Source organism: Pimephales promelas, chromosome 1, assembly GCF_988280905.1.
Source record: "Pimephales promelas chromosome 1, fPimPro1.hap1.1, whole genome shotgun sequence".
Taxonomy (NCBI): domain Eukaryota; kingdom Metazoa; phylum Chordata; class Actinopteri; order Cypriniformes; family Leuciscidae; genus Pimephales; species Pimephales promelas.
The window spans coordinates 16,605,293-16,629,787 of record NC_142769.1 but is presented as its reverse complement, the minus strand read 5'-3'; the positions used below and the strand labels follow the sequence as shown (position 1 = coordinate 16,629,787).

The 24,495-nt window shown below is 38.3% G+C and overlaps 2 protein-coding genes across 3 annotated transcripts; one reads left to right on the top strand and one right to left on the bottom strand.

Annotated features, from left to right (window-relative positions):
- On the top strand, nt 1-6,041 carry LOC120477876 (Y-box-binding protein 2-A). Of its 2 annotated transcripts, none has more exons than XR_016155069.1 (10): nt 1-142; nt 982-1,045; nt 1,369-1,402; nt 1,701-1,790; nt 1,883-2,143; nt 2,385-2,467; nt 3,420-3,600; nt 3,799-3,882; nt 3,967-4,073; nt 5,483-6,041. XR_016155069.1 is itself a non-coding variant. In XM_039669805.2 (10 exons), exons 1-9 carry the CDS (start codon nt 91-93, stop codon nt 4,000-4,002), a joined length of 885 nt encoding a protein of 294 aa, XP_039525739.1. In that variant the 5' UTR covers nt 1-90; the 3' UTR covers nt 4,003-4,041; nt 5,483-6,041. The 2 variants fall into 2 exon arrangements, 1 of the variants encoding a protein (XP_039525739.1); XM_039669805.2 differs by having other exon boundaries at nt 3,967-4,041.
- Nucleotides 6,042-6,174: 133 nt separating this feature from the next.
- Nucleotides 6,175-23,711, bottom strand: LOC120477875 (solute carrier family 2, facilitated glucose transporter member 4). The gene is made up of 11 exons (XM_039669804.2): nt 23,442-23,711; nt 17,735-17,830; nt 14,786-14,946; nt 13,531-13,655; nt 12,738-12,853; nt 12,401-12,563; nt 9,409-9,596; nt 8,516-8,620; nt 8,240-8,341; nt 7,650-7,853; nt 6,175-7,552 (listed from the first exon to the last, which is right to left on the bottom strand). Exons 1-11 carry the CDS (start codon nt 23,472-23,474, stop codon nt 7,328-7,330), a joined length of 1,518 nt encoding a protein of 505 aa, XP_039525738.2. The 5' UTR covers nt 23,475-23,711; the 3' UTR covers nt 6,175-7,327.
- Between the last annotated feature and the right edge of the window lie 784 nt (nt 23,712-24,495).

The window sequence follows — 24,495 nt, the reverse complement described above, 5'->3', positions numbered from 1 at the left end:
AGAGAATCGGGATAAAAAGTTTGAGGTGGCCGCTTGAGTAGCTCAAAGTTTTGTGAGTTGTAGGGAGGGGGTTAAATCCAGAGAGTGAAGATGAGCGACACAGAGGCGTCTGAGCAACCTCAACCCGAGAGAAAAGTCATTGGTAGGGGTTTAGTGGCTTTGGCGACAAAAATACGTTTATTTAATACACATTACAAAATCGTAATAATGAACACGTCATGTTTATGGAATGAGACGCGACTGACAAGCTTTGGAATTCTGACGAATTAGCTTTTCATATTGATCAGCTGTTTATTCCTAGCTCGTGTTTGAACTTTCGACAGTAGGCTATAGCTTTTCAAAAAACTTGTTTTATTTTTGAGGCGTAGCCTACGGAAATGGCTTATTTCACACTTGCGAATTTGCATGAATGCTATCGATAAAAACGTTAATACTTTTTAGCACGTGGTTCCTCTTTGGGACTCCCGAGTTACTCTTTACTGGGCGATCTGATTGTCTCGTTAGTCTTTGGGATTTAATATTTTGTTTCTGTAACTACACCAAGATAAATTGAAGTAGCATGTCTGGTATGATCTGAAGTTGGTCATATTTGAATCAGGTAACCTTATTCAGCGTTTGGCTGTTTAGTGTTTAGAGTGAAAGTGCGTTGGCTCACATTTCTGCGCGCTGTTACCATGTGCTTATGTGGGAGGGATTTAACTGCAGGTGTGTTGCATGTCGTTAGGTGAAAGCTTTACATTATCAGCCATAATTTGGGTCGCCTATTCTAGTGAGAACTCCTAGTGCCAAAAACACGTGTGTCGTCTCCCTTTGTCTGAACAAATTAACTGATTGTTTCAAACTTTAGTTAATAATTCACACACGTTGCCCACAGTGTTCCGATGAGTAAGTTTATCCTGGCTTTGCTTGAGCATACGAATCCTGTCGAACCACTCAAAGTAACATTAGATGGTGATGCATTATTTTTATGATTTGTTGCAGCAACAGGTGTGCAAGGAACTGTGAAATGGTTCAATGTGCGCAATGGATATGGCTTTATCAATAGGTAGGTTCGTAATGCTGAAAGGACTCTCATTGGTCAGATTAACTGTATGCACAAATACACAGTCTGCTGGGTCAAATACGGTGGGGTCCAAACGTCTGAGACCATTAGTGCAGGCATTTGACATTTATTTTAAATTCTAAAACGTTATTTCCAGGTTTAAACTATGAAAGCCCAGATTTCAAAGTGATCTCAGATTTCTGGACACCCTCTATGTATAATTAATTGCATAGCAAGCATTTGAATTATCAGGTTGTTGTTTTCTTAACAATATCAAATATGTTGTCTTAGTTGGTTTAAAATGTAATTCCCTTTTTGTTCCACAGAAATGATACTAAAGAAGATGTATTTGTTCACCAGGTAATGTTTACTTTATAAATGCGTTGTAATTTTATATATATTGGTATAATAATGCCACCAGTCTGTCTTCTGAACATGTTAAAACTAAAGCAAACATGACATTCTTGTCTGTAAGTTTAATTGATATTTACAAAAAAGAAAACATACCAAGATGTATAACCTATACAGAAATCCTGGATTTCAGGTGCTCCTAAAATATCAACATTATTTTGAAATGGTTTGATTTGACAACTTCACGCACCCATCACAGATTAAAATTAAATGTTATGCTAAGTATGTGCCTTTTCCCTTTGAGCAGACGGCAATAAAAAAGAATAACCCAAGAAAGTTCCTTAGAAGTGTGGGTGACGGTGAGGTTGTCGAGTTTGACGTTGTCGAAGCAGCTAAAGTAAGTGCTTCTGGATCAATCAAAATATTGTTACAGGGATATAGTGAGTTTCATTGCTCAATTTTCACTCTAAAACTGAGCATTTGCTTTAGGGCTCAGAGGCAGCGAATGTGACCGGTCCAGGAGGTGTACCTGTCAAAGGCAGCCGATACGCCCCCAATAAACGCAGATTTCGTAGACGCTTTTACCCTCGTAATGCACGGCCTGCTGAAGGAGAGGAGAAAGCTGGAGAAGCTGGGGATGCTCCAACTGATCCCACAACTGAGGGAGAGGGCAGCGAGGAGAAAGGAGCCCCTCGGCCACGTCCTCGCCGCCAGCGTCCACGCAGGAGACCTGTTCCACCACAAGGCGAGGTGAAGTTATTTGGATGCTTTTTATTTGAAGGTCTGCCCTACCTTAGATTAACTGTATTTTTTTTTTTTAAACATTGATGGTAAATTTTATTAGCCCTGGTGACTTTTAATAGAGTACATTAAATGGATTGTATTAAGTTTCAATATTCAATGTATTAAGCCTTTAAACTTTAGGCCATTTTGTTGTATTACTGCACGTAAAATGTTCAGTGAGTTTTGGAGTTTTCTGTCTCTGCTCTAGGGAGAAACTGGTGAGAAGAATGAGGAAGTAGATGGTGCCCAGCAGAGGCCGCCACCTCGCAGGTTCAGACCTCGATTTCGAAGGTTCATATCACCACTTGTATATACAGACTTGGGGCCGTATGTATAAAGCTGCACAGAGTAAAATTTTAGTCTTAAGGGTGTCAATATTCTAAGTACGATTCATAAAGGCTCATGTGTTAAGAATTGGTCTCAGCTCCTAAATTATTTAAGAGTGCTGGAGAGGTATCCTAATTATAACAAGATTAATTATATAAAGATAAATTATCCTAATTATAACAAGATATCCTAACAAGATTGCAGTGAAGAGGAAGAGACTGCACACTTTCCAACAAATAATGAATTAGATATATGATGAGAGGGAGTTGATAAAAAAAAAAAAAAAAAAAACTACAGGCTTGATCGTAAAGGTATTCCTTTTGTAACTGACCTTGTAAGAAAGGTGTACATCTAATAATCTAGAGTCTCCCATTCTACAAGTCAATGCTCTGACTGCAATAATGAATGTAATACTGACATTTTTGGGGCATTTTAAAAGGGTCAAATATTAAGATGCCCTGAATTTTGAAGTGTATTTAAGGCTGGAAAAAGTCTCAAATGTTTACTCTTAAATACAATTTTATTTAATTTTTCTAATGCCCGTTTGACCAGCTCTAATTACCATTTCTAAATGGTAAATCCTTGCTTTTTTGTAACTGACATTATTCAGCTGGAGTTAGTTCAGTGTTGATTTAACTCATTGTCTTTTGTAGAGCTTCTTATAGCTGAATTGAACTCTTCATTATTGATGAACTGATTTTAAGCAGAATTTCTCCTATTCGATGACGTTTGCATCATTGAATGTGGTTTTCCTGTTTGTTACTGTGAAGTGCTTTATAAATAAAGGTGACTTGACTATTTATTTGCATGATTCCTTCAGAGGTCTCCATTTGCATTGCCTTAAACAGGCTCACTTGCATGTGCTTGTTTATTGCATCTTATGCAAATGCGTAAGTCTCTCTTCTGTGATGCACAGGCCGTTCCAACCCCGGCCACCCCCTGGAGAGGCTCAACAGATGGTAGCCCCGGCAGAAGAGCAAGAGTCACCCCCTAAAGAGGACCAGACCAATGGGGAGCAGACAGATGAGCAGTCCCGGAAACCCCGCAAACAGTTCAGTCGGCGCAGACAGAGGAAGTCTGAATCCGGTACCTCTAAAGTAAGTGGTTCGCAGAAAAATGCACGACTGAAGTAATTTAGTTGAAATTGACAACATTAGCTTTGTCCTCGCTGCCTTACTTTACTTATATTAACGTTAGCTGCCTTAATTCAAAACAATGCATCTTAGCTTAATATAGCTCTGTCCTACAACTCTGTTCAGTTAGGCTTTATAAATATCTGGCTTGTAATTGTTTAGGATGGAGACGAACCTGAAAAACCTGAGTCCCCAGACTCCAAGCCTGCTAATGTCAAATCCTCTGAAAAATCCCCTAAAAATGAAGTGAGTGGTTAAAAAAAAAAAAAACCCAAAGACATCTATATACAAATGACAAATGTGCTCTAGCAGTTTTTTTCCCCTGTGTAGGCACCCGTCCCTACAGCTTCCAAGCCCTCAGAATGATTTCTGTGACATGGAGGAAGTCATGTGACCTGGCAAGAGGTGGGACTTCAAGAGCTAAACTGATTTTAAAGGTGGTAAAATGTTTTGGCCATCAAACTACAACTGCTGTTAAAATGCATTAATGTTTTCGGCTTGTAAAATTAAGCAGCAGCCACTTCATAATCTAAAATGCTTATTTCAGGTTTTGCTTATTTCAGGTTTTTCTTTTGCATTTTTATAAAGTTAATTGGTTTTAATTTGCAAAGCCAATTCATGTTTCATTCGTTGATTCTTTTTTTTTTTTGATTTAACTAAAAATCAAGCTGAAATATTGTTCAGATGTTAAATTAATAAACTGCTTAAATATTCGATCTCCATATTTGGTCGGGAATGAAATGCACCTTACCGCTGTTGGGTTTACCAAAGATCAAACCGTGTCGTCATGCGTTTTTCCTCCATTATGAGCAACTGAATAATATTCATCCACATTTCATCTTTCTTATCAAACACAAATTCAACAAAATCGTCAACTGGGTGTGGCAAAAAATCATTAAATTAATAGACATAAATTATTAGATTGTAAGCCCGATCTATTTAAATACTAATAGAAAAAAGAAAATGCATTGAAATGGGTATATTATAGGCCTAGATTATTTGTCCTGACGTTCATGCAAGTTATTGTTCTAACTGTTATTCTGACTGTCTGACAACCAGAGCACAACAGAATACGCAAACTGCTGTGCACTCGCATAGATGTACACAGGGTTACAATGCCAAGATTTTCGCTTGATTGCATTTTCGGTTCGTTTCTTACCAAAAACTACCTTTAGAACACTGCTTGTATCAGATTATTTAGAATTGTCGAATTGCGATAAAGCAGTTTGTGTTTCTCGCTTGTTCTCTCTTCTCACAAGACTTCTGAAAACCAACCTTGCAACATGAGGCCTAAAATCCCGCTGAAGGGGGAGCGGGGAAACCCAGAACAGTCTCTCCAGAACAGTTTATTGGACCATTAAACTGTTTTATTAAGTTGAGATAGTTGCCAAGTCCCCCTTTAACTAGATGTTTTTGATAGTTGGTCAGTTAAATAAAACCGGTGGTGTGCCAAAGAAGTTGGCTAATGGTTAATGTATGGAGGCAGATGGAAGGTATGTTGCTATTTTTAAAATAAATGCCTATAATAGCCCATTTCTCTGGCATGTATGAACTGGTCTATACAGTGACAGAAGAAAAGCCCCGTCTAGGTGAAGTATGGTTTGTGGAAAGCCATTTGTTCGTCTAGTTGTTCGAGAAAGAAATGAAATGTTGCAATAAATGCTTAAGAATTCGTACACTGACGATTTACATGCATTTAATTTTAGTTTTGCAATGTTTTATTTGCAAGTTCAGCATATGTCTGAAAGTTTACTATAACTGTCATTGCCCACTGTCCTTTGTTGCCCTTGGGTTAGGGGTTTCTCTCTTTCAGGCCTCATATTTTTGTTTTTGTGTCACTGCATAGGTTCCAAGATGGGTTAGTTTGTGGGGTTGAACCTCGCCTGTCTCATCAAACATCTTTCTCCTCGCTTCTACGTCATTGTCCCTCCCCCAAACTGGTCCGCTGCTTGTGGTCTGGACCCTTCATCTGTCAGGGAGAGAGAAAGAGAGGGATGGATGGATGGAAAGGAAGGGGCTGGTGGGGAAGGGAGGGTTGGGTTGTTGCATACTTGGCCATTTAAAAGTAAATAGTGCAAAAAAAAAAACCCTGCTCTAAAAGCCCATTATATTTACAATATTTCCCCTTAATAGTTTTGTTCTGTACTATGGGCGATGAGCAGTTGAGAAAATGTGATCCAGTTCGGCTACTTTAAGTTCATCAAAGAGAGGAAATGCCATCCAGTGTGATGAGCACAGCACATACTCTTCTCTTACTTGTAACTTGATAAAAGGGGAAAATGTGCATCCAATCAAAATACAATTTGGTTTAAAAATTGTCCTTTTTTTCTTTTATTTTGGTATGTACTTTTACTTTGGTGGGGGTTGTGTGCAATGCCAGTAATGTAAATAAATTATTTACTGACTCTCTCTCTCTTTTTTTTTAAGTTGGTCATACTTGACAGACAGAAGCTTACTTAATCCATTTATCCATGTTCTGTTGTGCCAGAATTGTTGAACAGCTGGTTACACTTCCTGTGCTTGGAAATGCACAGTTGGTTTGTGAGAACAAAAACACGTTTTATTCCATCATATAAATAAGTTAAAGTTACACCTCAGAATGTGGCATGTCGTGACAATATAAGTCAACATAAGGAATATAGGTCGGCTTTTTTCACTCATCAAACGGCACACATCGTACATTTAATTTCTCAGTGAAACTCATTTTTTAAAAATCTAATATAGTGAGTAAGAAGTGTTCTCTATATATATATATTAAGCACAAACAGTTTTCTATATACTTCCTATTAAATTATCCATGTCTGAAATTACAATGTGCATGTCTTGATGTTTGATTCTGTCATTAAAATATTGAAGGTTAGACATAACTAGTTTCTCTGATGTGTGTTGAGGATAGTGTATGATGAAAGCATTAAATATCTAAAGGTAAAATGTTTGCTTTGTGCAAAAACTTTAGCATTTGACAGTTTGTTACTAATCATTATTAAAATGTTTCCTGGACCCTTTTCACAACTGAGTTGTGAATGATGCATTTCTGCAGTTATCAACGTCGTAAATCTCGTAAAGTTTATTTTATTGATACACGTACTTCCTGTTACATTATGTTGGTTAGCAGTAAATGACAAATTAATCAAAGCTGTTGTGAGGGAGTGGTAGCTATTTTTACATCTTGTTCTCTTCTGACTGGTGTAATCAATCTCTGTAAATTTTTCTCTCTTTTGAAAAGTTATGAAAACGCTATCATCACAGATGTTTTTGCCTTTGATATTAAAGTAGATATACAAAATTATATTTGCTGTTGTCGCTCATTCACCGATATACAAGTTTACCCAACTATGAAGAGTTCTGCATTTCAAAATCCCAGAAATGTGAAAAGGGTCCATTATCCTAATGTAACACTAAAATGAGAAGAACAGTCAACAATCTACTAGTTGTATGCAAAAGCATAGCTGACTTTGTGGTGTATGGAAACCTTTGTGCAGTTAAAGTGCAGAGTTCCAAATCTCAAGTCTTGCTCCTTTTCAAACAACATTGCACTTTCTCCCAAAGTCCAACATCCTTCTTTATAATACTTAATTTCCAAAGACCACATAGTCTCTTCTGAGTAATGTCTTTTTGGTATGCAAGCCACAAAGAATGGTAAATTGTGGTGATTCTGGCCCCCATCCGTAATCCCTCTAGTTTTCAGGCTTCAGTTCTCTGTCCCATCAGATCCTAGGTAGTCTAGCTCTGTACTGTGTTTCCCTTGATCCATGTCTAGGTCCATGTCCATCATGTTTTGTGGATGACCATGGAAGGTGGCTGAGATTTGGTCAAAGGTCTTGCCTCGTGTCTCAGGAACTCGGAAGAATGTGAAGACCAGAAAGAAAAGAAGGAGCAAAGCGAAGATCAGGAAAACATATGGGCCACATAGGTTCTGTGGTAAGGAGAGAATGAGTTTGATAGATTTAAGACACATTTGATATATTGGAATATTGAAATCCAGAATAAAACAATGCTTCCTCTGCACTTACAGCAACATACTGGAAGCCCATGCCAATGATGAAGTTGGCAGTCCAGTTGGAGCAGCCAGCTACTGCCATGGCTGCTGGTCTGGGACCTTGTGAGAAGAGTTCAGCCACAAAGAACCAAGGAATAGGACCAGGCCCTATCTCAAAGAAGGCCACAAAACCAAAAATGGCTATCATGCTAATGTAGCTCATTGATGGCACAGTCTCCTGTCAATGAACAAAGAAAAAATAGTTAATGATCCATCACCTTTGCTAAAGCAGAGTGTTGTTTGTTGCTCCTTATCTGTCTATATGTTACAAAACAACAGTTTATACTCTGTCATTTTCCTCATTTTAAAGATTCAAGTTGGACCCGGCATTAAAAAGTGATGATAATTTTAATAGGATTCACTGACAAGAAAAAATGCTAAACAAATGTATTTGAGCATTTTACAACCAGCCTTCTGATTTGTCAATTGATTTTCTCTAAATTAAGACTAGCTACTATTTAGCTATTTTTATGCAAATAGTTAAAAGGGAAATCTAGTTTAAAAATATATATATATTTGCCATGTATTTTGCCATGCTTTTCCTGATAAGTATTTTGGGCTGACCAGTAATGAGAGGGCAATTGTCATGATGATGGCACAGATACACATTCCAGCAAGTCCAAGCATGTGGAGTGTTCGGCGACCCATTCGCTCGATCAGGAAGACCTGTAGATTGAACAAGTGAGCAATAGACAGTGAGAGATGTCAGTAATCAGCATCACTAGATAAACATGTATTTGTAGTTTGGCTTGGTTTATGCTAATAACGTGGTTCATATTGTTTGATTTTTTAAAATTAAATACTACATATAAATTATTTAAAAAAAGAAGTATAACATACTGAGACTATAGTGAAAGCACAATTGACAACTCCAGCACCTATGGTGGCATAAACCGGACTCTCCACCCCAGCTTTCTTGAAGATGTCAGTAGAATAATAGAAGATCTAAGCAGTGGAATGCAAAAACAATTGTGAGAATTGGTTCAAAAACATTTCACACGCAAATTCAAATTTGTTTCGGTTTACTGTTCTAAAAAAACATCTTTCTTAAGAAAAACATCATTACTGCCATAAATGAAAATGTATTAAGTCTTCTTTTCCCTTTAATGGAGAGAAATGATTACATTTAAACATTAATTGTTTAGCTCAACATGTCATTTTTTTTGCGCCACCATATTACGGATCGTCATTTACATCAAGTAATTTTAGAAAAGTAATTCAGGTAATGAGCAAAACTCAAACCATGTAGAATACCTTTTTTTAAAACTTTAAACTAATCTCAGTTCATCTTTCTTTTTTTTTTAGATAAATGAGCACAATTTTTTTTTCTCCATTCTGTCACCTGATGCAGTTTTGGTTCCTTGTCACTGTCGACCTTTGGGGACACTTAATATTAATATTAATAATAGTATAATATACAACAATATTATTGATCTGCCAGCATTGACACCATTATATGAGAACTGAACTGAGCTGGACGATGGCATCACTGTTTTCTCCAGAGTGGCTATATATATATATATATATATATATGAACTAAATTAATAACGACAAAAATGGACCATCACTGAACTTACTTAAGCTGGACTATGACACTATTTTCTTCTTGATCTGCTATACAGCAGAAACAAACATTGTTGCATTATTTTCCTGTTATTACTGTAAAGCTGCTTTGAAAAATTTTGCATTGTAAAAATTGCTATATAAGGTGGCTTGACAACTGCAGCACTCACAGCATTAACTCCTGATAGCTGTTGAGAGAGCTGCAGCATGATAGAGATGATAATGGGCTGCCGGTACAAAGGAGAGCGAAAGAGCTCAGGAATGGACACTTTCCTCTCCATGTCCATCCTCCTCTTTTCCTCCTTCATCTCAGCCAAGTCATCACTGACCTCCAGACGGCCAGTCAGACGCCGCAAAGCTGAAGAAGAGAGGAAATAAGCTGAAGTGCTCATTGGTTAGAGTGTATTTAATTTACCATTTAAAATATAAATAAATTAAATTATATTAAAACTAGGCCTACATACTAATTACAAATATTTGTGATATGACATATAGGTTAAACAAATGTTCCCAGAAGAAGATCTTTGGTTGGGTTTTCAAACATATTTTTTAGGGAAAAAAAATCAATCCAAAATAGCTGAAAAGCCTTAATTTACATGTTTTATTAACAAACGAAGAGCACTTTCAGATCATTAACACGGGTGGAGAGCACTCAGCAGGGGGGGGGGATGGGGTGTACTCTGTGTTCAGGCCGAATTTTGAGCTTGGAGGCCTCCCCCCGGACAGCACGCCAAATACGCATTAAACTTTACTCCCTGATTGTATGTAACTGTGAAATCGTGGCTTACTAGAAACATTAAAAAAGACTAAAACACTGCATACTGATGCATTCGGCCATTCAGCCTTCAGAGTGTCAGGGGCACCAGGGTGCAATTTTTAGTCCTTTTTTAATGTTTCTAGTGTGAGCCATGATGTAAATTAGGGCTTTTAACTGTTTGGACAGGAAGAACTGCTTTGGATTTTTTTTCTAAAAAATACATGTTCAGACATCTCAAATGGTTTGTATGACACTGCTCCTGTGCACCTTCTCAGCATGAAGTGTTCGGTATTCATATTAATTGGGGTACATTTATGCAGGAAAAACCATATATGAAAGTTGATTAAAGTAACACTATGTAGTTTTTCAACCTTCGTAATATATTTCCAAGACCCTTGTGATGATACATCGACTTACAATAGGTTAAATGACATGTCTGCAATAGGCTGACATGGTCTGTATCGCTTTTACTTGCACTATGTAACTTCGGATTTCGGGTAGTAACCGGAGCACAAAAAGAACTACGAAATTTGACTGCTTTACGGCATACATCACTTGACCCATTGACTTGACCCACCACTTTCTCAAATTGTCTGTGGCCATTGTTGATTCCAAAGCCAGTGCTGGATAAAAAGCAAAAGAATGGAAACATTTGATTTCGACTGAGAAAATTTAAGCCCATTAAAAGTTGATAGCCAGGCATACTGCGCAGGCTCAAACTGAGCCTGTCACATGAGCAACCTGTATGTCTTAATTCCCTTTCGAATCTCAAAGAGACGGAGAGAGTGAGTATAAGCTGTCCCAACCCGATCTCACGACCAAGTCGTACGAATTCGACGAATGATTAGAAAGTGGCTAATTCGTAACAATTCATACGACCTCTCTCGTGCGAATTAGTACGATTTTGCTAAATCGTACATATTTTACGAATTGGCCAATTCGTATGAATTCGTACGAATGACCTACCCCTTACCCCGCCCCTAAACCTAACCATCACGTGGGTTTAGACAAATCGTACAAATTCGTACAAGTGAGGTCGTACGAATTAGTACGAATTAGACACTTTTTAATCATTCGTCGAATTCGTACGAATTGGGCGTGAGATAGTGTTGGCTGTCCATGAGCTAGCAGCAGGATCAACTTTATGACTCTCTTTATGACTCTCCCTTGACTTTATCGGACTTTATGCCTCCACGTCCCCCGATTGCCTGTGAGCTTCTCCTCCTGTCCATATAGTAATAATTTCTCTACTGTGCAACGGAAAGTCGATTCGTTATGACGCAATCGTTAGCCTATTTTTACAAAATCTGCTTCCACGGGGCCATAACGTAAGATACAAGGTAATGGAGATTTTTATACATGTCTAGTTTCTTTAGAAATAAATAATGGACAAATGGAGTCTTTGGACGCCTCAGATGTAAAGTTATTTGCAGTCAAAATGATGCCAAAATGAATGGGAGTCAATGGAATGTTGACAGCAGGTGAAGTTCTGCTACAATGGCAGCTCCTGTGAGGCTTTAACTGCCGGCTGATGGATTACCCCCTTGATAAACATGGATAAACAGTGAGCGTACGCGTGCGACAGTAGGCTAAATTATTTACGACAGCGGTAATCGACAATGGGCTCTATGCACGGCGGTATTTCCATGGATATGCTCATGGTTAGTGCATGTTAGTAAATACATTAACTAATGTTAACTAATGAACCTTATTGTAAAGTGTTACCACATAACTATATATAAAATTACATCTAAACGTATGTACGTTTCGTTTCAAAGACGGGAGGACAGTAAATTTTGAAGACTCTGCCATAATCCCGTTTTCCTCGGTTCTCCTCCGCTTCTGTTTCAAAACTCATTAAGGTTGAGAATGCCCAGGCTAAGAAATTGTAACCGTTTAGTGACACTTCAAATGAGTTGAGTCCCTCCATTTTCTTTTTTTTTTTTTATTATTATTTATTTATTTTAGTGTTTTGAGCTCCTTAAGTCTATTTGTTCTCCCTTGTCATCAGTGCAGAGGATGTCTTTTTGGATGATGTGCGGGAGGTGTGAATCTTGGTTTGTAATACATTAGTATTTGTATTGTAGCCTACATTTTGAGATTGTCATACGCTCTTTCTTTGTTGGATTTCTTTATTGTTTGATGTAATAAGTAAAAGTTCAATAAAAAAAAAAAAAGGTTCTCCTCCGCTTAAATCTCCACAACCGGAAATGGACGACGAGCATCCTTGCGTCAAATGCGGCCGGAACCTATGCGTGCATATAGCCCATTCCGCTTCCAACCTGTAGGGCGACTGCAGAGGAAAAGTTCCTCGGTGTTGCTTTAACATTTTATGTAATATATGCATTATTGTTTTATGGGGACATTTATGCACCAAACTGTAGAAATGACTCATGACTCCTCACCGCTTTTTGCATGGTGCTCTTGGCAGCGGATGATATAGAGGAAGCGCGGGCTCTCCGGACAGAAAGGCAACAGCGTCATCTGCAGGACTGTAGGTAGAACTGTAACACCCAGCAAAACTGGCCACAGCTGCTCATTGCCCAACAGAGACTCCAGCCCTAAGATCTGGAGTGAAGATCATGACATTGATAATGAGAAATGAGTCACAAACAAAAATATTGAAAATGAAATAATAAAGGACTGGAGACCAGTCACAGTAGTTATGAGCTCCAAAGAAAATTGAAAACTAATATAAAGAGGAAAAATCAGAATGATTGAGTTTACTTAAGTTTACTGTACCTGAGCAATAAGAATGCCTGTGACGATGGCCAGCTGGTGCAGGGTGCCCAGAGCTCCTCTTAGACTGGTAGGGGCAATCTCACCTACATACATTGGCACCAATCCCGATGCCAATCCTTATAAAGAAAAATTTGATATTTGATATTGCAGTCATTTCTCAAATGTGTGTACTTGTGATTCAGAGAACGAACGGCCAGAAAACGCGGGTACTCCTCTCTTTCAGATGCAGAATCTGTAAATAGCACATGTTTTTGAAATTGTGCAGAGCTGAATGGTTTCAGATCTCCACCTTTTAAACACCACCAAGGTAATAACATATAAAAGAGCACCAGTCAAAAAACGTCCAAATCCTTTACTTAAGAATGGTGAGCGCCAAGAATTGCTTAGATTTCCAAATATACCTGCAGTACTCCAACTCTCTGACACAAGGAAAAGTGTGTACGTTTGCTTAGGGGGTTAGAGGTCACTCTTCCGCCGGAACTAGACTGTTACCGGAAGCCTGTGATCATAGTTTATAAAGTTACAAATGTGGATATTTGTCTTACAAAAAAGCATTGCTTTGCTTCAGAAAGCCTTTTTTAACCCCCTGGAGCAACAGTTAAAAAGGGGGTGGACCGCAGCCAACTAGGGGGCCTCAGTGATCCTCCAGGGGGGCTCTGAGATAACTTTAAATGTATTTAAATATAATAGAATTCATTAATTTTATTATTAATACCTTAAATCTAAAAAATAATTTTAGTTCATATATCTTAGATCCCTCTTAGCAATGTGTAAGAAAAAGAGTAAAACTTACCACAGTATGTCCCAATGGCAAAGCGTCCTAAAATCATCATTTCAAATGACCGGCTGATCTTGGACATCCCCATCAGGCCTCCACCAATAAATGCAAGGACATTATTGATAAGCATTGCTTTCCTCCTAGTATAATAAACAAGGAACATAAAAATAATATTTTTATGTAATACATCTGAGACATTTAGATTTTGACATGTCTAAGTTATTTCCTAAAACAGAACAGAAATCCCACAATTTTTGTCCACATATTTGTATCACACTCGTTCTGCTGACAATACATTATCGACTTCTATAGGCATGCAGCCGGAGGTTAAAGAGGTTAGGTCAGCCGGAACTGGGAACACTTCCCTTAAATCCTGATGCACATCATAAGAAGAATGGCATCTAGGCTAATTTTAGTGTCTTTGTTTATCCTGAGGTTTTCCCGCAGCCTGCCGGATCCAGGCCGTTTCCAAATCTGACAAAGGACCTACACCTGCACCGATGACAATGCAGTGCCAACTAGTCTCTCCCTATGAAGAATCCCTATACTACTCTACAGTAGAAGCGTCGTGGAAATTAGGATTCACGTACCAACCCCGAAGTTATAGAATAAAATAAAAATAGAATAAAATAAAATTCTGTATCAAAACTTACAGGCAAGACAAGTAATTGAATAACAAATGATCATTTCAACGAAAGTGAATCGTTTAAAGCTAAATTTAGCTGGAAAATAAAATTATTCAGGAACTGCTATAAACCAAACCAATCTCTGTTACATTCAATTATATTAACTTCATCTCTTTAAAGCTGCTTTGAAACTATCTAAATTGTCTATATAAATGAGAATGACTTGACTTGACATTATATTCTCTATAGATCCAGTCACTGTCTTCCACAAGAGCGGTCTCTGTGAGTTTTGTGGTCCGCATGTGACTCATGAACTTGCGCCTCGACTTTTGTTGTTTGAAATGTGATTTAATTACTTATTACAGTTGATAGATCTCGTTACACAAGACAGTATATGAGACGCCATTGTAAGCTGCTATGTAAACAGGATAATTCAACACTCAAATTCTCAAATCATTCTCAAAATTGTCCTTGGTAAAAATACTACTACTACTACAACTATTTATTTGAATTTATTCAGACATGTGTGTTTGTAGATTGATTTTATTCTTTAGTCTAAACATTATTTGTTATATTGAGTTATGATATATTTGCCATATATATATAGAGGATATATGGATAATACGAATATAGAGCTGACTTACCTGCCAAAAAACTCTGAGATGATTCCCACAGAGAAGGAGGACACCATGCCCCCAATGGAGAAGATGGCCACAGAGAGTGACCACAGAGATGTTAGTGTTTGTGGAGGGATTGGTTCTGAGTACCTTTCCGTCCATGTTGAGTTATAGTCCTGCTCAATGATCTGAAGTAAGAGGGATGATGGAAAGAGAGAAGATAAGAGGAGAATGACATGATGACATTAGTACTCCAATGAGAGATTAGTACTCCAAAACCATAACATTTTCATGTTAAAGTATTTTATGTTTTGTATTGGCATCACTTTTCACTCTGATGACACATGTGGTCAGAATTAATGGCACACATGGTAAATATGATCAAAAATGGCTGTAAAAGATAAATCTGCATTGGATACTTTTGATCTTTCATTTTAAAAAATGACAAAAAAATCGAACCTTTCATTGAAGTAAAATAATTAAAGTGAGTTTGGGGGTGTTACGAATCTGCTAGGAAGAGGACGTGTGTCTAATGTCTTAATGAACAGTGAGGATGAGAGTTTGACTGGCCAGGATCACAGATGGAGAATTGCAGAGATTAGTTGAGTCTTGGGGTCAGAAGCCTACCAAAAAATAAATAAACAGCCCCTACATCCCCACATGTCGTTTGGAAGGGTTTCAAGAGAAATCCTCCTTGCTCATCCAAAAACAAACTCCTGCAAATTCAGTTGTCAGAGATGACCGGAAGTTCAAACGGCACAGGGTTCTGTGGTCAGATGAAACTAAATAAAGACCTTTTTCTGCAGGAGACCCTGGACATCTTATTCAGATACATGGCATTGTGGATTCCATCAAATAACAACAGACAAAAAAAAACAAAAAAACCTGAAGGCCTCTGCTAGAAATCTTATAATGGGTGGTTGGATCTTCCATCAGGACAACAGTGCAAAACACACAGCAAAATCAACACAAAAATGTGTGACGAAGCACAAAATGGATCATACTAACAATTTCAACCGAGGGAATGTGATTTCAACCACCCCTCAAATTATGTTGTTCTTTTCATGCTTTTTATTGTGAAGTTTCTCATAGTCATGTTTCCTGTTATTGTGTCATGTGATTCCCTGTTCCCATCATTTGATCTGGGGGCTATACCATAAAGCCAGTTTAGGTATAAACAGATGTGTTTCAGTTTAGTTTAGGTTTCAGGCACCATGAAAGCGGCTCAGCTTTTGGCAGTGTTCATTGCACTCCACAGCTAACCTGCATGCCCATACTGAAACTGGACCAATCAGCTGTGAGCAAACTGCGATAAAATCACTCTCCTAGTTTCTTTTGCCAAAATAAAGGTCAGTATACAGTAACAGATCTTTAGAAATGGTTATTTATTATAATTATTTGATTTTTATATTATTATTTATATAAAATGTATACTCTTAACCCTACTAAAAAAAACAATGCCAAAATATGTACATTTCTTTCATACTAAGCATACTGCTAGCCTTGAAAAAGAAAGTTGATGATCAACATTATGGTACCAACAAAGCCTGATTGGATTGGTTTGGTATTTTGTCAACTCGAAACTAACCCTGTAACCATGAGTTTGTTCAACTACCATCATGGTACAGGCCCTATAATGTTAGGTATGACACTGAAGCTTCAAGGAATGTATATAGAGCATGCAGCACAATCTCCAGTGAAGTCACTTATTGAGGTGTGTATTGGTTTCACAGGGTCACGTGGTCAATGACAAACAAAGCCTCACTTTCTGTCCAATCACGTGAGTGAAGCGATTTGTGTGTTGGATTGTTAGAACAACATACTAAACGAGTCATAAAGAATGCACAGAATTTCAGTCAAAATACTTGCCATATGCAACTGTGTTAGTCCTATATGTGTACATTATTACATCATGAGTTTGAGATCTTATATTATGGGGTAAGTTCATTGTAATTTATTGTTTACTGAATTACACAGAAATTTGGTTAAATTAATAATTTCAGCTGCTGCAAGATATTTAAAATGCAAAAATAACCAATTTTCACTGAATAAACTTAATGAGTACCATGTAAATTAAATTTTATTCTGCCATTTATTAGGCTACCACATGCACTTTATTGGATTAATTTATCAGAGGGAGAAATTCAACATGCACACACTAGTGAACTTCCCGTAGAAATAATGATTTTTATCCCTCTGACCCTACCCCTTAACCTACCAGAAAACTTTCAGCATTTTTAGGTTTTCAAAACAATTAATTTATGATTTACTGTATATTCCTCATTTATTTTCCTCATTGGGATCATATGGTCGCTTTTTTCCCTAACAGCCCAGTCATGTAGTTCCTTTATCATATTGATTATTAGGTGTGTGTATATATATATATATATATATATATGTAGGTATATATACAGGTATATGTGTATATATGTATGTGTGTGTACGTATGTGTGTGCTTATTATATACACATAATATACTGTATATATATTGCTTTGTTTGTTTAGTCAAGTCAAGTTTGTTTAATTCAAGTCATGTTCTAGTACTCAAGTATATGTTGTACTGTATGGTTTGTTTCAGTAAACTGCAGTTTTAGTTGCAGTTTCAGTTTGTTTTTCTCAGTGACATACTCCTTTGTTCAGTTTCTCCCGCCACTCTTTAGTTGTCATGGTAACAAATATTATTTGTGTTCTTATTAAAGAAACTTTATATTTTATTTTAAAGCTAAATCAAATCATTTATGTATTGTATTTTGTGAGATGCACTTGAAATGACAATTGCTGAATATTGTAATATGTAATATATTACTAGCTGTGGACTGTATAGCCACTCTTTATGAATGTAATTATTTGGCCATCATTATTATCCTGCTGTTTCAATTTGAAGTTTTAACAATACGGTGATAATATATCACCGTATTGAGATAATATGTATAAACTATGTATGAGTAACTGATTTTCAAAAGGATGCAATATTACCTTCTGTGGAGCATTGATGACTCCAATGTTATAGCCAAACTGAAAGGAGCCCAGGACAGCGGTGAACACTGACAGTGCGAGGGTTCCAGTTATTCTCTGCAGGAAACCAAAACACACAATGTTTATAATCACAGTATCATAACAAGTCTGTTGAAGCAGGAATATTTTCATGGAATCTCAGCAGCACATTATTACAGCATTACTGCGATCTTCACTCTAAATTTTAACATTTGTTTTCTATATTGTTAAATATCGCAATACTATATTTATATATTGGGATAAAATCTAAATTCATATTTAAAAAAGATTACAGATAACTACATGAGAGATATAAATTGATAACTTATTGCCTGGATGGCTATCAAGGACATGGTATGATTGCCTCAACCTGTACATAATGAAACCATTGTGTCATAGAATGTCTTCACAGCAATATGTTCAACATTGGAGAGGTGGAAAACCAGATATCTGATTGCACAAATACCTTCATATTTAATTAAGGATTAGTGCTTTAAAATTAAGCCCTATACTGATATGATCTGTTCTGTCAGTCACATGTTTTAGGTAAAATGGTTCAGTCTGTTCCCATGTCTTTGTGGTTCATCTGACATTAGCAGAATGGGTCACACACCTGTCTTTTCACTGACTGACAGAAGTCTGGCTGACTCCTCTCTTGTTTATATCTGCTGACATAAGTGTACAGGAGTGTAAAAGACTTATTCGCATTAACATGCATTATTAGTGGCCAATCACTGAATGTGTGTAGGTACCTATAGTCGCTGTTAATTTTTTCTTCTTCTGCTCTTTAGTCTATGGCATGAAATTTGGCACATAGATAGAGGACAGTCTGAACTTTAAAGGTGCATTATGCAACATTTTATGTTAAAAATAGCCGTTTTTCTAACCCATACATGCTTAAACAATTGCCTGATGGGCTGAATGAGCTCTTCTCTTCTCACTGCGATTGCTTCTATAATCCTGTACAGTAAAAATAAATAAGAGGGATTTGGGCTCGAATTTGAGACTGGGCATGATGTCATGCGCGTTCAAGCTCGCCTAGCTATGTCTGGCAGGTTTGTGTATTCGCCGCTATTCTCCATATCAGAGAAGACAACTCGAGCGGCACAACATTAGTCAACTTTCGAGAAAAAGAAAAAGATGGGTTCAAAGAGACCGGCTTGTTCATTCCAAAACCCCAACGCAAACTCCACGTAAGTCAAAGAAAATAAAACTTCTTGTGCCAGGCGTCAGAATAAGACGAGAGTCAACATCGGGGGGGCTTTCAACAAATGGAGAGATCTCCTGTCTGCTCTAGGGCTCAAACGGGATCCTATACAAAGTAATAACTTATATTGTTCATGGACGTGTTTCCATGAAACAGTTCAACATGGAGATAGATGGAAACAAAAACTCAAGTTTTCTACCACCCCTGTTTCCCCCTCAAACACACACCTAAGTGTTTAATTTACTCAAATGCCTTTCCTTTCATATATTTTAAATGACTTGATTTATAACCTTTTTACCTCATTATGACTGCAACAAAAGATGTGTCTGGCTGATGCTCCTTTTGTTATGAACAGCTTGTGCAAGTGTGTGTGTGTGTGTGTGATCCATGAGCGTGCACACCTCTGGTTGCAGTTTCGCTTGTCACCAGAGGGGGCGTAGTTCTGCAAAAACTCAGAGACTTGCATTTTGCACCTTAAAAGGTCCCATTCTTCGCGATTCCATTTTTTCAAACTTTAGTTAGTGTGTAATGTTGCTGTTAGAATATAAATGATATCTGTAAAATTATAAAGCTCAAAGTTCAATGCCTAGCGAAATATTTTATTTAACAGAAGTCCCCTTTCAAAGCATACAGCGAACGGCCTGTTTGGACTACATCCCTCTACTTCCTTTTTTAATGACATAACTAGAACAGTTTTTTGACTGAACTCCTCCCAGAGGAATACACACAAAAAGGGGAGAGTGGTCTTGTTGCGCTCCCACGGAGAAGAAGCACTTAAGCATGCATCTCCAATTTATGGTAAGAGGCGTGACCTTTCCGGGCAACGTGCGATAAGCTGCTGTCCAATCACAACACAGGAACCGCTGGCACAATCAAAACCCGTAACATTTTTCTGAAGGAGGGACTTCATAGAACAAGGAAGTCATCGGGCCATTTTTTGGACAATGAAAACAACGGTATACAGATAGGTAAATTGTGTGAAAAATACTGTGTTTTTTACACGCGAAACATGAACACATGTTATATTGCACACTGTAAACACAATCAAAGCTTAAAAAAAGCATGAAGAACGGGACCTTTAAGCACAGCAACTTTGGAGTCATTTACCTATAGTGTCAACAATTTTCCAAATGTGTTACCATTGTTTATGCTAATAACATTTGAACCATAGGTTGGCTCAGATCATCTGCAGATGGTGCTGGCAAAAAGTTATCAAGAGCTTTTTTAAAACCAAACTGTTCACACAAACCAATTCAGCCAAGAGCACATCAAAATGGAATGCTTTAGCATGAGGCAAATCCAGGTACATGTCATCTCAAGCATGAGCTGAGGCAACCTGCAGCGTTTCAGCACACCGCCACCTACTGGTCCGGAGATATGATTTTCATCATTCACTATTTTTAGCTTCTGATCGGTTTGCCCCAAAATCTCAAAGTATTGGATACTCTTTAGGTCTCATTAGATTTGGAACTACATACCAAGTCAAATGGTATACCAATCTTATTTTGGCCATGTTGGGCGTTGGCCATTTTGAATTTTGATGTGTAAAATACTGTATTTTATAAAGGCATTATCATTTCGTAACTCTGTTTGTGTCAATGGAAACATGCCCTGAAGGTACTCAAAAAGTTGAGACAGTTCAAATTTATAATGAAATTAAAAAAATGCTAAAAGCTTTTAGGGTTTTTTTGTGTTGTTTTTGTTTTCTTTTGTATTTGTATTTGAATGAACCTGGTCTTAATAGATTCCTTAAATCATACCAAGAACAATTTCTGGGGGACCTAACATCTCTGTACCCTCCTTCTCCAACCCGGTCTCATCCCAAGACGTCATATAACTGACGTTTTGGGACGTCTTTTGACCATACGTCAATATTCGCCTTTTTAGGGCCCCCTTAAACGTCGGTAGATGAGGTTATGGGATCCTAACTCTACCCCAGACCTAAACCTAACCCTAAACCTAACCCGTCACCTAACTGACGTTAAAGGTAAAGCGTCAGTTGTATGACGGCCCGGGATCGCCATCTACCGACGTTTAAGGGGGCCCTAAAAAGGCGGATATTGACGTATGGTCAAAAGACGTCCCAAGACGTCAGTTATATGACTTTTTGAGATGAGACTGTGTTACCTTCTCTGTACCCTCCTTCCATCAGTAACCTACAACCCCATTCAGTCAGTCATGTTCGATGTTAAGTCAGCCTGACAACATGGGGTCCCTATGGAAAGCGCTATAGGCACTGAACTGTGTTACAAGTGTTGGAGATGCAGATGCTGGGAAGCTGCTATGTGCCCTATTGGCAACTGCTCTCACAAATGCCGTAACCAAGCCAGCGCCCCAGGTAAGCCCAAGGGAAGTCCTCCATACCAATGGGGATGAAAGAGACAGGGTCTTACTCTGGGGACAGTCAAAGCTGCTGTTCCTACCCCAGGGAAGAGTGCTTCGGAACTCAATTCCCAACAATTCTCAGCCATGACAACGCTGGGGAAGCGTGTCCAGTCCCAAAGATGGGGAATGCGACAGGGACCATACCCTGCCTGAAGGAAGGTAACGTTTCACATATGGACTGACCTGTGGGGCAGTACTTCATATGGAAGATCTCTGAAGTAGGTCCTACCTATCTAGGGACAGGGCAGAGCAGAGGAGAAAACCGTATCATGGACAATCCACATATGGGATTATTGAACAGGGAATTACATCATATGTGCATCTAGCCCAGTACAAGGGCTGACAGGCCGGCCATGCACAGTACTGGGCCTGCCGTAAGACACCTGTGCTGCATCTGACTGCCGAAAAATGCTGGAGGAACCTGATTTAGGTTTTGCCGAGTGGGGAACTCACCTGAAGAGCAAGTAGGAGATCATGATGTGCTGCAATGGCAACAGCTTCAAGGTGTAGGGGGACAGCCCCCACTCCAAACCATCTTAAAGGAAGGAAAGCACAGAGCCGAACAAACTCAACTTTAAAGCATAAGCACGCCTCATAGAGGAGGTTTTAGCTGAAGTGATAGTGTCAACTACCGCTGGTGATAGGACACTTAAGTCCTCCACGTCTTGTCCAGAGACCACACATGGAGGGAGGGGATGTCGCGAGGAGCATCAATTCTGGTTTGGCCAGTACGGGCAACTAACAAGACCTGCTCCTCGTCCACCCTGACCATGCACAGTGTCTGTCCAAGAAGTCTCACTGGGGTCAACACATATTTGCGTTGGCCCCGGAGCCAGCTGTGTGCCAGTGCCTCAGTGCTTTCATTCAGGCCTTCAGTTCCCGTCATTCAGGGAATAGAACAAATGGCAGTGGGCGGACTATTGGGAGGCAAACAGGTTTACCTTTGCATCTCCGAATTAGCTCCAAATCAGCTGGACCGTCTAGAGTTTCCATTCTCTCGAGAATGTGAGCTGTCAGGTGAATGGAATGAGTGATCGTTGTTTCACAACCGGTTGGCTCCGAAGCAAAATATTAATTAAGTGAGTAATGCCGGTCCTATTTATACCCATTTGACTTGCAAATCTCATTGGCTTGTTTGTTTACCACTTGGAGGTGATTGGGCTTCCAGGCACGAAATGACGTCAGTCCGACGTAATGTCGAACGGGACTGACTGAATAGGAACTTTAATTACTTTAATTTAGTTGCATTCTCAACTCATCATACCATATACAAATGTAAATAAATTATATTCAATATTAATTAAATTAAAAAAAATTGTTGCTCAAATATTCATTTTCATGGTATATGACACAATTATGTCAAAAAATGACATATTAACATTAAAATCTATTAACATTTTTGCACTGACTTGTTTTGTGCATTTGCTCCCTGGCATGACCAATCTGTGTTGAGGTTTGACTATGTTGTGTTTTGTAATGATACACGGAAATGTCAAGAGGCAGTATGTCTGAACACTTGGACAGAAGCATTTTTTTTTCAGTTTAGGAGAGTCCTTCTTTAACAAAACATTAAAATCGGAGATGCTGGCATAATAGGTTGGCAATAGTGGCATTAGAGTGTTGTGATTACTGTCAGCATATCACGAAGCATGACATCAACAATCACAAAGATACAGAAGTATTCAAATATTAAAGTAGCTATACTTTATAATTTAAGGTTCACTGTGAGACAGAAATGCTTCAACTGAGTATCTCTGAGTCATTTTAAAACAAAGATTTGACCTTGAGACATGTGACCATTTACTACATCTAACTGCAATGTTGACTTTATTGCTATCTCACAATCTCACTGGATCACAATATCCACGGACAATCTTGTCAAAACCAATGGAAGGCTTTATGTCTGCGTGTGAGTGTAATATTAAATCAGTACATGGGCACATTCTCATAATGTATTATTTGAGGTATTTCAATCAAATAAAAATTAAATAACTAAACTCTTTAAACTGGATTTAAAGATCCAAACTAAACTATCATCATTATCACACTGTAAGGTAGCTCACATTATCTTCTATGCATAATCATAATTGTCATTACCTCCCCTCCCAACTGTTGAAACCCAGCCGGCATGACTCTGAGTGTGCGAGACTCAAAGTTTTGGTCCTGTCTCACAGTCCTCTCCAAGCAGTATTATTCCAAAGAACTGATCTGTAAATTGAATTTGTCCTTTAAAAGACACACACACACAGAGAGACAAGAACTATACAAAAAGAAAAGTCCAAAATTTGGATCAAGGCTTGTATGTTTCTCCAGTTCTCTATAATTTCCTCTGTGAGGTTTGAAGAAGAGGGCACAGAATACATGCTCACACACTCTCCACCCCTATGTTTTTAGAAGTTTGGGCCAGAGGGGAGGGGTTTAGATCTATGTGAAGAGTAGCTACACTGACTAGGCTGTTTCCATTAGCTTCAGTCCTACAAGGTTGGTTTGTCACTGTACAAATTGTATTGACCTTATGTGTCATTGGAAAAAAAGAGCATGGTGTAGGCTATTAGCATGTCCCACATGACATTTGAGAGAGAGAGAGATGTAGGTCACGACATTTTGTGCAGAACTGAGAGTAATTCCTGTCAAGTTTAATCATGCATAAACTTACTTAATCATGCATAAACTTGCTAATGGGTAATTCATGTATTAATTTGAGAATTTTAAAGATTTCACTTCTTTAGGTCAGTTTCCACCACATGATTATATGGGTCAAGAGAGTCCAGATGCACCTTGATGGTTTAAAACTCAACAATATTGGCCAAGAATGGTTAACTGGGCTGACCTAGTCTCTATTGTTCAGCTTTTCTTAGCTCATAGATCTCTTACTATTTTGGAACACATGCCTAAGGGGTCACAAACTCTGCCTATAAGCCCCTCCCCACCAACTCATTCCCATGTCACATAAAAAGAATCCTCCCCAGGCAACAGGTGCTCCGAAGTTGTGGACTATACCACTTATATCTTGAGGTGGTTTTTTATTTAAGCAGAGATTTGTGTGGCTGGGGGTTAGAGTCTGACACCAAATGAGTAAGCGACGCAATGGAAAAATGTCTGATGCGTTCACTCAATTTAAGAACCCTTATTACCTCCCATCAAAGTCACG